The sequence below is a fragment of the Anopheles arabiensis genome, chromosome 2 (assembly GCF_016920715.1).
Source record: "Anopheles arabiensis isolate DONGOLA chromosome 2, AaraD3, whole genome shotgun sequence".
In the NCBI taxonomy this organism is placed as follows: Eukaryota; Metazoa; Arthropoda; class Insecta; order Diptera; family Culicidae; genus Anopheles; species Anopheles arabiensis.
The window spans coordinates 21,402,901-21,417,177 of record NC_053517.1 but is presented as its reverse complement, the minus strand read 5'-3'; the positions used below and the strand labels follow the sequence as shown (position 1 = coordinate 21,417,177).

At 48.5% G+C, this 14,277-nt stretch overlaps 1 protein-coding gene across 3 annotated transcripts in view; it reads left to right on the top strand.

Moving 5' to 3' along the window:
• Positions 1 to 14,277, top strand: part of LOC120895119 (B-cell lymphoma/leukemia 11B-like) — a 67,851-nt gene that overhangs the window by 29,575 nt on the left and 23,999 nt on the right. The window contains exon 1 of one of the 3 annotated variants that reach the window (XM_040298155.1): positions 10,109 to 10,904. The exons of the other annotated variants lie outside the window; for them this stretch is intronic. Within the exon in view, the coding sequence (XP_040154089.1) occupies positions 10,856 to 10,904 (49 nt within the window). The 5' untranslated portion in view covers positions 10,109 to 10,855. Of the gene's footprint in view, positions 1 to 10,108; positions 10,905 to 14,277 lie in introns of those variants that run through there. 3 annotated transcript variants of the gene reach the window in all.

The following is a 14,277-nucleotide window of genomic DNA, read 5'->3' as shown; positions in this document are numbered from 1 at the left end:
TTGTGTCCACTGTGCAGTTGCCGGCGGGCTGTTACTATTTATAATCGCTTTTCTACAACCGAAGGATGGTTCGCTCCATCCTGACCTCCTGAACGAGCGGGTCCAGGCTCCAGCCCACCGTACACGGAACTCTTGTTAGAGCGCTTCCATCCAGCCAGCTCACCGAACGCTGCGTGATGAAATTGTTGCATTTAATGGCGACCCATGTGCGCATAAATCACCGCGGATATGAGTAGCGCCAACCGGTTGTGGATGTGGCAAATGTGTCGTCGCTCCCAACAAAGCCCCCACGGTTCGGACGACGCTGCTGGGGGGTTTTTGGAGGCGACTGTGCCTAGCTGCAGCACGGTTCGAGAACCGCTTGTTGTCTCCAACTGTCTCCCCCACACCAAGCCAGGCACAGACAACAGCAGTGCAGAAAAAACGGAGGTCGACACAGTCGCGATCTGCCCGCGACGACTTCTGTCGGTGTGCTTGAGGTTCTATGATTTATTGACCTCCTACACGGTGCAGGGTGCACGACCGATGGTGGTGGGAATGTTTCATTTCTTTCTGGTTGTGTGTCGAGAATAGAACACAGAACAGTGGTGTGTGGTGTAAGGCGAACTGAGTAGTAGAATCTGTGGAGCGCTGGAGCTGTATAAACCAAAAAAAAACCCTAATAAACAACTTGAGTTCTTTCTTCAGAAGTGGTCAAATCCTTTGGATCTGCATCGACTTCGTTGCGAATTAATTATGACAAACCGTCCAGATGTTGCACTGCGACCAGGCCAACCGCAAACCACATGCTGACCATTCCAACAGTCGCTCCCATTGATCCCATGCGCACTCTCCTGGGACCTGTTCACCAGACACGATAAGTCTCACTCGTCACCCGAGATTCTTCGTGAGAAAAGATGCAAGAACAGAATACGACACACACACACAAAACGCGCAACCATATGTAGGTCCTACAGCACCCTTAAACCATGACACCACAAGACACCCTTAAACCTTCCAACACCAACCGAAAAGCAAACCCAAAAAAATAAGAAGCGTCATTAAATTGTTCGCTTCTTTCCTTTCTGGTCCAGCTTCTCAACTGACCAACTGATCAGCGAAAGAGATTTAGACCCAAAGTAAAAAGGAATCAGTTTGCGGCCAAAACTGTTCGCAACAACGTTCCCGTTAGTTATTGGACCTTTTCTCACACACACACAATCCTCGAGAGCACCACAACTTGACACCACCGATCTCCTGGGAAGGATTGTTCCATGAAGTCTAGCTCGCGTGAACGATAAGGCCGTGGCCGATGATGAACATGACAAATTTAATTTGTTATGTGGTCGAAGGAGACATTCTTGGGATTTTTTTTTGCCTCCCTGCTACTAGGGACCTCTTCGAGGAAGCTTCCAATTTCAGTGCTGTGTGTCCTTTGCCTTTGACGCGTCGCCCAAACTACTTGACTTGCTGGTGGGACGCGTCGGGTTCGGTTACCGGAGGGGTATTTGCATCTTGAACACATATTTCATAGCGTCGTCGTCGAACCTGTTTGCATTTAGATCCCACGTTTTTAGGTCCAGCCTGGTCCAGCTCAAATGCCTCCGAGGCGTCTGTGAGAGGGAGGAGAACAAAAAAAAAACAAAAAACGAAGAAAGCCAACGATGAATTGAGCATGTTAGATGGAAAACGGTCGATGTTGTCGTTTTTTTTTTGCTGCTTCGGTCTGTATGTTTTTTCAAGTGGTCAGCTATCGGTTTTGCCTGCTACTCCCAGTAACAGGCAGCAGCAGAAGTATAATCGTGACTTTGTACACTCTTCCACCATGCGCTCCACTGCAACCAGCAACCCCGCCGCCCATCTGCGAAAAGCGATCTGATTCCATGCTCTTTTTCCCCCGCTTATCCCAACCATGGGAGGCCGACCTTAACGGCATCGGCACACGGATTATGTCATTATGGTTCTGCGGTGGTTCTGCTGCATCCATTCCATCAAAACACGGGACCCGGAGGGGATGGGGACTATCGCGCCCTGCCCGGTCTTGTCCTTATTGTTTGTTCTTTCCCGGTCACTGCCGTTAGTGAAGCAAACGAAAGTGACATGCCGCCTCAATGTCCAGCTCGTTTTCTGGCTTCGGTCGGGGCTCGCTCGTCGCAACAGATGGTGCCCGATTTTCTCGGCAAATCGCTAAATAAAGAAACGCGGTAGGCAAATCGATTTTTTCTTTGCATAAGGGATGACTTTTTGTTTAGGATTTTTTTTTAATGTTGTTTTGATATCAAATTAAGCAAAATATAGCGAAGTATGTTGGGTAAACAATGAGCTTTTTTTATGTTCATTTTTTATCATAACATGAAGCCTTAGGTGTGTGGTTACCGTTAGGGTTTAGAATGTGTAGCTTGTTTCAGTGTCACAAGGAAAATAGTTTACCTCCCAGCGATGATCCTAGCAGCCTTTTCGACCTGTACCTTGCTCTGATTGCTGTTAAGAATTGCTCCTTAAGGTACAGAAAAAAAACAGACAAGTTCTTTAATAGTTTAGCAGAATGAGAGTTTACCATCAATTGCAACCGATTGGCTCATGCTTCCTTGTTGTTCGTCCTGGCAGCACCATATAAACATATCGCAGGCAAACAAACAAACACATTACAATCCCATCTTGCCTCATCCCGCACAAAACAGACAATCAAGACACGGCAACAAAGGACAAAAAAAGGGAACACAAAACACATCCACAAAACAAAGGCACAATGTTACAAAAACCCACTTACCGATTAAATTTACGAGCTGTTTACAACATTTCCAAACTGATGCACGGGCCAACCAAATAATAAAAAATACAAACGCAAACGGACCACAGCACTGTCCAGCTCCATCCACGATACCACATTCACATAAACATTTTCTCTACTTTTTTCGGAACGTCGAGAAAGACACAGCAAACGAACTGTTAATCATTCCGGCAGCGGTCAGAGGCAAGAGAGTAGAGGAGAAAAAATACAGCCCAACCATCTTCACATTCTACAAACATTGGTAACTCGTGAAAAAACAATGCTCAATGCATTGAGCAAGAGAGAGAGAGAAAGACCTTTCACCGCTTGGCAAGGCTCGCGACAGAGGACACGAGAACACTTTTATCGCTTTATTGAACCCTGCATTGAAAGAGAGCTACACCGAAAATGGGAAAAAGGGACACCTTCTACCGAGCTGGTAGATTGTTGTTAACCAATTCTGGGCAGCACTTGTTGACCCTGCTACCGGCAGATCAATAGCCCGAACATGCAGCAAAGGACCAAACCAAACTGGAGGTGTTTACCTGCAACGGTCACGGGACGATACGGGTGCCATTTCTTTGTTTCAATAATTAGCCTACTTTCAAAACAAACCATAAAACGATAAAGCACGCCCACTGGCCCACTTGCCAGGATGGGTGAAAAAGAAGCAGCAGCAGCAACAGCAGATCCTGCCAACGCCGCGGCGACACTTTATGGGTTTATGGGTGTTGAGCTGTGTTGCCGGATTTTTTTTTCGGTTCTTTACTTTAATTGTACTTTTTTGCTTCGATTTATAGGTGGGCACCCACGATTACGAAGGGGCGTGCGGACGTGGATAGCAGTTTAGAGACGGGGTAGAATGGTTAAGCAAGATTCGGTCACATTTTTTTACCTTCGCCAATTGTTGGCGAAGGGCGTTGCTCTACGCCGGACCGGAGCAGCCAAGGGGGAGGATTGTTTATGCTAGAAATAATATGTAAATCATATCTGGACACAACCAAACGCTTTCGCTTCTCTCCGCCAATCTGATGACCGAAGGCCACCAGGGGTAGGTAGTGGAAATCTTTGCCTTACCAAGAGGGTAAAAAAAGCTTCTTACTGAAACGGTTCAATGTTCCAAAAACTGAAATGATTGACAATATTCCTCTCTGTAGCGTTGGTTCGGAAAAAATATATCCCACCCATAACACTACAGTTGGAAAGAACATTCAAAAAATAATAATTGGAATAATCACACGCATCGAAATTCCCTTCGATCATCGTTTCGAGAAGGAAAGCCACCTGCCTTTTCGCCCCTCGACCGATCGGACAACACTTTCCCACGCACGAATCAATCAAAACGGGCTACGGACATCGAATAAATGTTTTCTACCCAATTTTGTGCCCTGTCTCGTCCCATTCCAATCGAATGGTCATCATCGCTTTGCTTCTATTCGTGCGTGTTTTTTGTGTGTGAGTGTGCTTTCCCTTTCCCAGAGAAAGTTTATCCTTTAATCGGTCAAACGGTTCGTACGGAGGACTTCCAATAATTCGGCTTCACCCCCGCTCAAACCTGGACACAAAGACCACAATGCGATAATTGTAGCTTGCAAAAGGCTGAATAGAGAGACAGGCTCAGCCGGAATCCGTGCAAACCCTCCATCAACCGGAATGTTCGGGTACGATCGAGGAGAGCGAGGGGAAGAATGGAGTGTTTGATGTTTGATTTTGGTCGATTTCTTTCCATTCTTTTCCCTTGTTTCTTCTGCGATCCTTCAGTAGCTAATCCCTGAGCTGTGGTTTGGATCGATTCCTTTTACAGGACAGTCCGTTACAAGTGATTTCTTATATGAGTTATGTTTGACGTACGTTTATCGGACTAGAAAAGGACAGAGCAGTAAGGACCAGTCGGTGGGAATGGAATCGCTCGCTTTCCTCTTCTTCAAATGTGTATACCGATCAGAACCGATCGTTGCAAAATCATCGATTAGCATGCATGGGTTCGTGGAAATGCATACATCCCCACAAGCCCTCAAATACCACATTATCATTTGCAAATCTCGCACACACCAACACGGCTCCCCCAGCTCCAGCAGCTCCACCAAGTCCACTGCCTGCCTCTGGCGCATGATACTGCCCTCTCAAACTCATTCGACATTATTCCCGCCGACGTCCCCACAACCGCAACCGTAGGCTCACGGGGTTACTCACGTTTTCCACCTTCGCGACCACACCACATTGGCAACCGCGGGCGCACCAAACCGGGGTGTGCCAATGGTTGCTGCCAGCGATCGCCAGCCTTACACACCGGGATGATGCAATACATGATGCCCTGCGCGGGGCACGCAGAGAAAGGGAGCTGGAGAAAATAGGAGCAAAAGATCGAACCGAGCAGCCCTTTGTACGGCGCGAGCGTGTGCATTATGATGTGCGGGCCTGTCTTGCCCAGCCACCTGACCCTTTGGCGATGACCTCTTGAGCAAAAGACGTGACAGTGGATTAGTCGCAAGCTCGGAGAAATCTAATGTTGCCCACGGTGGTATGGAGGGCGATTTCAATAACTTTGAAACGAACTGTCAACCGGCGGTTGGGTCGATTCGTTTGCTCTTTCCATTCGTTTAAATGTCCATACTAATTGAATGTCTTTTTTTTGTTTGTTTGTCTCTCATTCACAGGTAAGCCACACCACCATCAGCATTTTGCCACACCGTCTTTACATTCAACCCACAAAACTCACAGTAGGTACCATGTCTGTAAGTAGATTCCTTAGGCTTTGTTTTTGTTGTGTGTCGTTGATTTGATGTTCAAAAACGAATTAGCGAGAGAGCGAGAGTCCGCTTTCCAGGTTTCGGAAAAATGGCACGATTCTTTCACTCAGTAAATTGTTCGTTTGATTTTCCCTACTGCTTTGGGGGAGGGAGTCTCATTTTTAGTTTGCTTTGCATGACAGTGAGAGATCGAAAATTGTTTTTCCTTTAATTTGCATTAATTACGATATAAGATCTACCCAATACATGTCCACAATTTAAAGTCCTTTCCCAAATCCATTCCTTCTTCCGATCAGTTGAGTCCTCCCAATATAGCTTTAGTTCGTTTGCAGCAGTTAGATAAAATTAAAGAACAAATTGATTGCAAATATCCCCTCACTTGTAACATCTGCTCCGTCTCGGTGTCTTAGCTACTACCCCATTTGAGGAGAGAGAAAAAAAACCGACAGCCCAATGCTTCCGATTCTCACGGTCCACATCAACGTCCACAGTCAGCGGCAGAGTCTCACGCATCACGTCACGCTATCCGCTTCTTCGCACTGAGACAAGACAATCAACTCCTGCCGCACTGTCCAAATCGGGCAGGAATGGGTGCATCCTTTTTTTATAACACCCCTCTCTTGCCGAATGTCCTTTGCTGTGGATGCCCCACAGCTAAAGAATGGGAAAAGTTTTCGCCAATAATCAACCCTGGCGTCTGTGTCTGCTTTTTTTTATTAATATACCCAAACGTATCTAATAGTACAGGCGAATATTGCATACGCTCACTCAGGGCATTGGGTATTGATTTGAGGGACTCACAGAAAGGACCCAAGAATTAGAAGCAAAATCTCAGCCCCTCATGACGACACAGGGACACGCATTTGCAGTGCGCAGTACCTTCTCGGGCCGGCCAGGACAGCGGCGTTGGAAAGCGCGAGGACATTTACGCACTTTTTCGTCCCTTTTCTTACTCCGGAAAGAGAAGAAAAAGAAGGGAGAGGGACCAAAAAAACCTCCTCAGGGGTAAGACCGTCCGTACGGCGTAAAGCGATCGTTTGGCAGTGATCGGAGTCCGCAGATCGGAAAGGGACGGTGTGTGCCGTAGCGTGCGCATAAATTGTTTTTTAACGCTTACCCCTCCGAGACCGCATCGCTTTTTAAGACGAAGGTTTCGGTACGGCCACGGTGGCTCCTGTACGGGTCTTACCCCCGGGAGAATGTGTGTGTGTTTTTTTTCCTTCACCGTCATCGCACAGGGAAAGCAAATCCGTGGAATTGAGTTTTTGATGCATGATCATCTTACGCGACGGGGTTTGATAATCAAAGGTAGAAAAAAAACGGTCCGTTCCTTGGCGTTCCTTTGCTCTTACACTCACACACACACACACACACGCACATATATATGTATGGGCTCGTACGCAATATTCTAATGCCCGCCGAGAGTGGCCAAGGGAGTGAAGGTCCTTTCATTCTTAGAGACCTCTGTTTTAGTCTTGTTTTTCGAACGCATACGCATAAACTACAACTAAAGAAAAAGCCAACAAAAACTCAAACAAGGATTCGTGCGTGCTTTATCGTTGTGGCGTCCTGTTTTTACACGGGGATGAGGAATACAAAAAAAAACCCACTACCCCTCGGTAAGTAACGGTATTTCTTGCCGAGGGCCAAATCGAAGAAGACTCGGCGTTTTTTTTTTGTTTTCCTGTTTGGGAATGAGTTTTTTCTCTCTTTTTTTTCATTCCTTCAAACGCTGTGCTTCTAACGCTTTTTTTTTGCCCTTGCGGTTCTCATTTTCCGTTGTTTTTTTCTTCACTCCTCTTTCCTCTTTTCACCCGACATGGTCGTCGTCTTCGTCGTCACGGAAATGGTTTTGTTATTAATATAAATCAAAGATATAATTAAGCATTCATTCGCCGTTCGCCGTCGTTCGATTGTTCGTGAGGGGGAAAGAAAAGGTGAAAGCCCCGGGGCCGAGTGCCGACTGCGATGGACGGAAGTCGAAATCGACGACGGCCAAAAGGACGACGGATGTGTGGTGAATTTGATCCTGTCCTGTGAAGGAACGCTCCTGCGCTAACCCAACACAAAAAAAACGGCGCATTTTCTTCACAGAGGTTCCGCGCGCTTCCTCTCCCCAGAGGTCCGTTAGATGCGTGTCGGGAGTGGGTTTTTTTGTGTCTGTTTGGTTCCCTTTAAGAAAAAAAAGAGCACGGGAAACTCTGTGCACTCGTATGTCATTTGTAGTTCCGTCAGCCTGCTGGAGAGGATCACTTCCTTTCGTTTGAGTGTTTTTTTTTATTCTAACAAAATAAAAGCCAAAAAACACTTCAAAACCTCGCTTTCACTATCTCTCGCACGCATCCTTGTGTAATGCCACGAAAAGAGCGTGCGTGAATGCTTCCGAGCAATCTTGCTACCACTTTTGTGGTGTCCCGAGAGTGAATCGTGGTCATGTGAAATGATTTAAAAAAAAGTAAATACTTTTGATTAATTTTCAAACGTCTTCCCCGTTCTACCTAACGGAAGCTCTGCACCGGAAAGCGCTTTTCTTGGGCGAATTGAATCGTTTGCACCGCGCACAATACAATACCGGCCCACCGGATATAAGCCAATCGTGGACCGCTCGTGAACCCGCGAAGGAAGCGGGATTTGTGTCGAAAGGATGCGTCGATGCACGCCCCGCCGGGAAGCGATGACGAGTTTCTTTACACTCCCAACCCCGGACCTTTCGTTAATCGATTGCCAGCTGTGGTGTGCGGGATCGAGCAGAGCTGAGCCCGAACATCACGCCGAGCATTGATCGAACGTGTAGCGAAAGGATCATTTTGGACGGAAATGGATTTCTTGTAGAAGGTGTGCTGCTTTTGTTGCCAGAAGCCTCCTTCTGGGCTTCTCTTTCCATAATGGAATATCCTTTCTTATTGTGCATGCGGGTGAGTTGAAAGCAGAGCAAAGGGCTAATCAGTACTAGAAATCTTTTCATAAACTCGGTGAGCTTCCGTTTTTTATGGTTTTGCTGCGTATCAAATGCAGTTTTGCAGATGTAATCCAATGCAACAGCATAAAAACGGTAAGCAGCAGCATGGAGCACTTGAAAATATTTTTTTTTGTGCCAATATAATGCTATCATCCTTTACAAAAAAACACAAAATCCCCTCTCAGTGAAGTAAAACAACGGGACCGTTTAGCGCATGTGAAGGACACCGGACACGGACACTAATCGCTCCAGTGTGTGTGTGTTTGTGTATATTTGCCGAACCAAAACCCACTCCCCCCCAGTAGCATAGAGGCCCTCCACATCATCCCGGGGAGATTGCTTATCACACACGCGCATCGATAGCATTAGATATGTCCTTACCACATATCGTACCGCCATCCATCAGGTCATCCTGCTCACTCACGCTGCAGGGCACGCTTGGCGCCCCCACTCCCCACAACACATGAGCTGTCCACCGCTATCCTTTGGTCACCCGTAAGCCACCCTCGGGCTACTCGGGATGGACGAAGGCTACTTGCCAATGGCCAATCGTCGAGGCCGAGGAAAATGCGCTCACCCTTTTCCCAGGGAACCTTTTCCACACACCCACACACGCTCGATGGCGATATATGTTCGGCTGTGGTATGTGCTTGTTTCGCTTCGACGCAGCCAAAAAGGTCGGTGCTCGGTGTCTAGCGTTTCAAAATTGTGGTGAATTCGGGCTTTTCCATCCACTAACCTCTGCACGCATCTTTTCACCACCCTTCCCATTTGTGTGTGTAAAAAAAACGACCGGCAAGCGAGCTTTCGAACGCTCTATCCCGCTCTCTCTCTCTTTCATCAACACTCCTCTCTCGCGCGCTGTCGCTGAGATCCTGCCGTTAGGGGTGTGTGAGCGCACCATGAGAGTAGCACGTTGGGAGAGTTACCGTGTGTGTTTTTTTTTTGTATATGCCTCGTTTCTTCTCCTTTTCTTGCTTCACATACATACGCACACACACACAAAGACAGTCGAGTCCAGGACTTTTTTTTTGTTCGCTACGACCGTTGTTTAGGGTCACCCAGAGGGATATACACCGTACGCACTCACCACGAAGGAGCGAACGAAACGGAGCACACACAAGCGAGAGCGAGCACCGTGCTGTGTGTGTATTATGAGGGTTGAAGTTTTTTTCCCTCGCACCGTTTCGTACTGTCACACTCGCTCTCTCTCTCTCCTGCTCACTCGTTCTCTCACTCTGAAGCTCAGGCAGGGGAATAAAAAAAACGTGAGCACTCACTCACACAAGGGTGCTCTCCGTCCGTTGGTCCTTTTTTTGTTGTTGTGTGCTGCGAAGGGATGCGAGAAGGGAGCCGGGCTAGCAATGGGCTGACCCACACCCCTGGATTGTGAGTGTGTGTGTGTGTGTGTCTGTGTGTGAGTAGTACGCATGCTTTCCACACTGCGAGAGCGAGCGAGCGAGCATACGGTGCGGTGCGTGGTGGTCCGTTCGGTGGACAAAACGTCTTCCAACTGCACACAGCTCACCCCACCCCGTTTCTTGCGCGACGGTACGGGCTCGAGCGCGCCTGCGTCTGTGTTGGTGTGCCGTGTCGGCGACCGTGGCGAGGACAAACCGAGCGCAGAACACCATCCACCGCACACGCCGGAACATCGTCGCCGCGAACGGACCGATTCCGTCCGGAGCTTCAAACCAGAAAAATCGTAACCGCCGTCGCCGCGTGACGAAGATCAGTGGGGGAAGGACAGTCAGTGACCAGAAGAGCGACCCGTGCTTCTTGAAGAAAGGGAGGGGGGGGTGCTATGTGTCCTCCAAATTAACAGTTGTGCGTGGGTCAGTGGTTGGAGCAAAAGTGTACGACCAAAAGGCCACGAAAGAACATGACGAACCGCGCCAAAAGTGTCGCTCGGTGACAAACGGTGCGCTCTCGATGTGTGTGGAAAAGTGTATTGTTGTGGTGAAGAAAGGCCGCTGTGAATGTAACCATTTCAGATCAATGTTAAAGCCAACATTCAGGGGTTCACACTTTAAGAACAAATTGGCCCCATTCCCTTCGTTTTGGTTTTTCGTTTCGGTTTTGGTTACGTTTGTGTTCTTCCCTTTGTGAATGAATGGTTTCGATGCGTCGTTTTGTTGCTAGCAAAGCATCTCCAGTGTAGGCTGGAAAAACAGCAGTGATAACACATAAAAGAAGGCCGAAGCGTGAAGAGTGAAAATACGCGCGACTTGTTGAGGAAGCATAAAAAGTGGCAAGAATACGTAAAAAGGGTTGTGATTTTCGCCCCAGAACAACTGTGCTTGTGATACAAAGCTGTGCTGCTGTGCCGAGTGTGGTGTTGTTGTTTAGCCGTTCGTCGCTATTGTTTGCGCGACGTACACCACCCGCCCCACCAAGATGCTGTCCACCAGCGAAGATGCCGGATTCTACTCGCACAACCGTGATCGTGAGTTTCGTCCTTTGGCAGAACCTAACCCAACACTCCCCTTTTCCCAATCATTTCCCATACTTCCTCCTCGAAGGCCTCGACGTAAGGAGGCAGTGCCAGTGCCTCCGCAGGATTTTCTGACTGACTGGACTATAATTAACGGGGCTTATGGCTTACAGCTGGGACACAAGGGTGAAGGAACTTGCCCCTACACGCCTTCCGGCAGGCGTCACATTACAACTTACTCAAAGGTTGCAGCTAAAGGAACTGTGCGGTGTATAATTTTCAATCCTGCTAACGCCTTGCCCTTTTGCGCGCTTTTTAAAAGGACGTTTCGCTGGAAACTGTTGAAACACTCTTGTTTAAATCCCAACGGTCGCAATTTCCATCCCCGTTTCGGACGGCTAAAGACTGGGGCGAAGGAGTTCAATCTCCCGATAGCTGATAAGGGTTGCGCGCAGGCCACGGGAAAGCCAACCAACGTTCATCATTTATCGATCGCGAATAAAGCTGCTCGCGTACCCACACCTTCCTGCTTCACCTCAATTCATGCAGGACAGATGCAGCTGCAACCCTTGCTGCTCTGCCCCCCCCCCCCCCCATCCACTTGTGTTTGCCACTTGATAAGGGCCAACGGTTGTCGAACGCGCGTCGCATGTTGATTTGATATCTTCCAGGTGGGGGGAGGAGGGGGGGACAAACCCCTTCATTCCCCCTTTCCTTCAGTGGTGCGTGGGTGTTTCAGCTTTTTTTTTAGATGGACAGCTTTGACCTGCCATCACACGGGTGCTCAGGGTGACAGCGCCCCAGCGGATGACGGATACGCAGCGTTATCTGGGGGTGGTTTGCATCCCCAACAGCCAACGAACTTGCGGTGTGGAGCCAGTGGACTCCAACCAAACTCTTTCTAGTTAACGCAGACGTGTGGAACAGGTGGGTTAGCCTGGCGGGAGGTTTTAAGGAGGAAACGGGCTGAAGGTGCAATAAAAAATTAGAAAAAGACGGTTATTTTATAGAATAGGTGGACATGTAGGGGCTCATTTCTTTGTGTTTAAAAATAGAGAGATAGCCAGAGAAAGAGAGAGAGAGATAAAAGGTGAAAGAATAAGGGAGAAAGATCAGCAAATAAAACACCAGCAACAATGTGTCGGTTTGTCTGTTGCCCCGGAAGTCACCCACTATGAGCGCGTCCACCTTCGCACACCGCAAACAACTGATAAGGCCAGTGCATGTGCGTGTGTGTGTGGGTGAGGTACGTTGGTCCGGTTTTTCTTACGAACCGGGTGTCGGATGTCTGTGATCCTCCTGTGGGTTGCGGGGTACGGCGTTTTTTTTTGGGCAAATATTGAACGTTTCTGCCTTTGCCTCCCGCCGATAAGCGTCACGGACACCTACCACGATCGTGTAGGGCGAGGTGGGGTTTAGGCGGGCTCGTCAACCTCAAACCCGCAACAAAGCGGGTTGTGATAAGGCGCACACACACACACACACACAACTATATGGGCTTCGGTCTGGTTCTGGTGGCCTCAACCGATTATTGCTCCAATGACCAGAAGGTTGTACAACGCGCGACCGTCCCGGTAAGCTGCGGGTCCCCTATCATCTGCCCTCCCTACTTCCCTGCCGGAGTGCAACCAGTAAACCACCACCCACGCGACAATGCAAATATGTTTGTACAAGGTTTTTTTTCTCTCCTTCTCTTCCCTTACCTTTCGTGTCGTTACACTTCAGTAACTTCACTATCACCTTGTGGCGTTCGGTGCACGCGCTTAGGCCCGCTGCCACTATCTCGGTGGTGGTGTGGATTGGAGAAGGTGGTGTGTGTTTTTATTTTAGTTTTTTTTTTTAACCTTTGCCACGACCGTTACTCATCCCGGTCCTGGTGGTGTGGACAACCATTGACCGGAGCGGGTGTGGAATCTTTCCCATTCCGTCTGCACCGGAGAGCCGTCCAATAAAACGGGCAACGTTTGTACAATGATTATTAAAATCCAACCCTCCCCCACGGTCTGGACGCACGGTAAAGAAAGACTTGGCTCTTAAAGACAAGCTCCGTTTATCTCCTGGAATGTCTTAAAGCCACTTTCTCCCGCACGGCACCGATGTCGCACATGTGAGAGCCGGTCGGCTTTAATCGCGTTACGTTCCCGAGGAGCCTCCGCGCGTAATCGCGAATCAAACAATCAACCCCTAGACATTCACCGGCAACTTCATGCCCGCAGGTCACGTGCGTGTGTGTGTGTGTGTGTGTGGTGTCCCAGATCGTACTCAATCCGACTGTGGTCTACTTTTCTTGTACAGGTTTTTTTTCGTTGTGCCATTGCTGTCTCTCCCGGCTCTTTTGTTTTCGTACACGCCTAACCACGGTGACATCGAATCAATAATTTGACATTCACCCCAAAGCGGTACGCCAAATTGGACATATTTTCATGCAAAAAAAAAAACAGAAAAGAAAAACGAGTACGGTCGCGGTTTCCCTGTCCGTCTGCCCGTAATCATCGGAAATCGCCCCGAGGCGTGTTTTGTTTTTCGGGAGCAACCGCTCGTCCCATGTCCTTCGGTGGCCGCACAACAATAGAACAGGGAAGGAAGGAAGCATTGGAAAAAACATCCCCTCTGTGGGTGAGTTCTTGCCACCTCCACCTCCTTCTACCTCCGAAACGCTGCAATATCATTTACAACTTCCTAATCGAATTTGTGTCCGTCTCGCGCCGATTCGGCTGGCCTGGTGCGTCCGGTACGCATTTTCCGTGGTTTCGAACACGGTGCAGGACGCACTGACACACACACAAACACCCTCCAAAATACCGGGTTCGGTTTCAATCAAAATCGATATGAATAAATAAATAAAAATATTGCTCCTGCCCTTTTTTTTGGGCAATTTTGTCATCAGGGTCGCACAGTTTTTCCGGACAATTCTTCGCTTGGCCCGGGCGCCGATGGTCGCCAATAATTTATGCATCGAAAGTCAATCAAATAGTCGATCGAACTTCTGTCACCCTCCACCTTCCTCCTCACATGGCCGACAGCATATTGGTTGAGATTGTTTTTCCCCCCTGCTTGCCCCTACCAACTGCTGATGGTGCACAATCGCTTGCCGGGGCGAACGCTCATTCATTTCGGCGATACCTATCAGCTCATTTAGCGGAAATATTGCTAGTGTTTGCGGGAAAAACACGCTCACACGCGTCTTCTCCCACTCCCCACAGCATGGTGTTTGGTGGACAATAACTCGTCTTGATTGGGTTTTTATTGGGCAGCCCCGGTTCGGCTGAACGGCGACAGAAGCTTTGCGCAAGCATCTGATAAGAAGAAAGCTCACAATCGAGGGGGGGAAAAAGCCAACACAACTACTTTTCCACTAGCAGAAGGGAATGATTTATCAACTGTG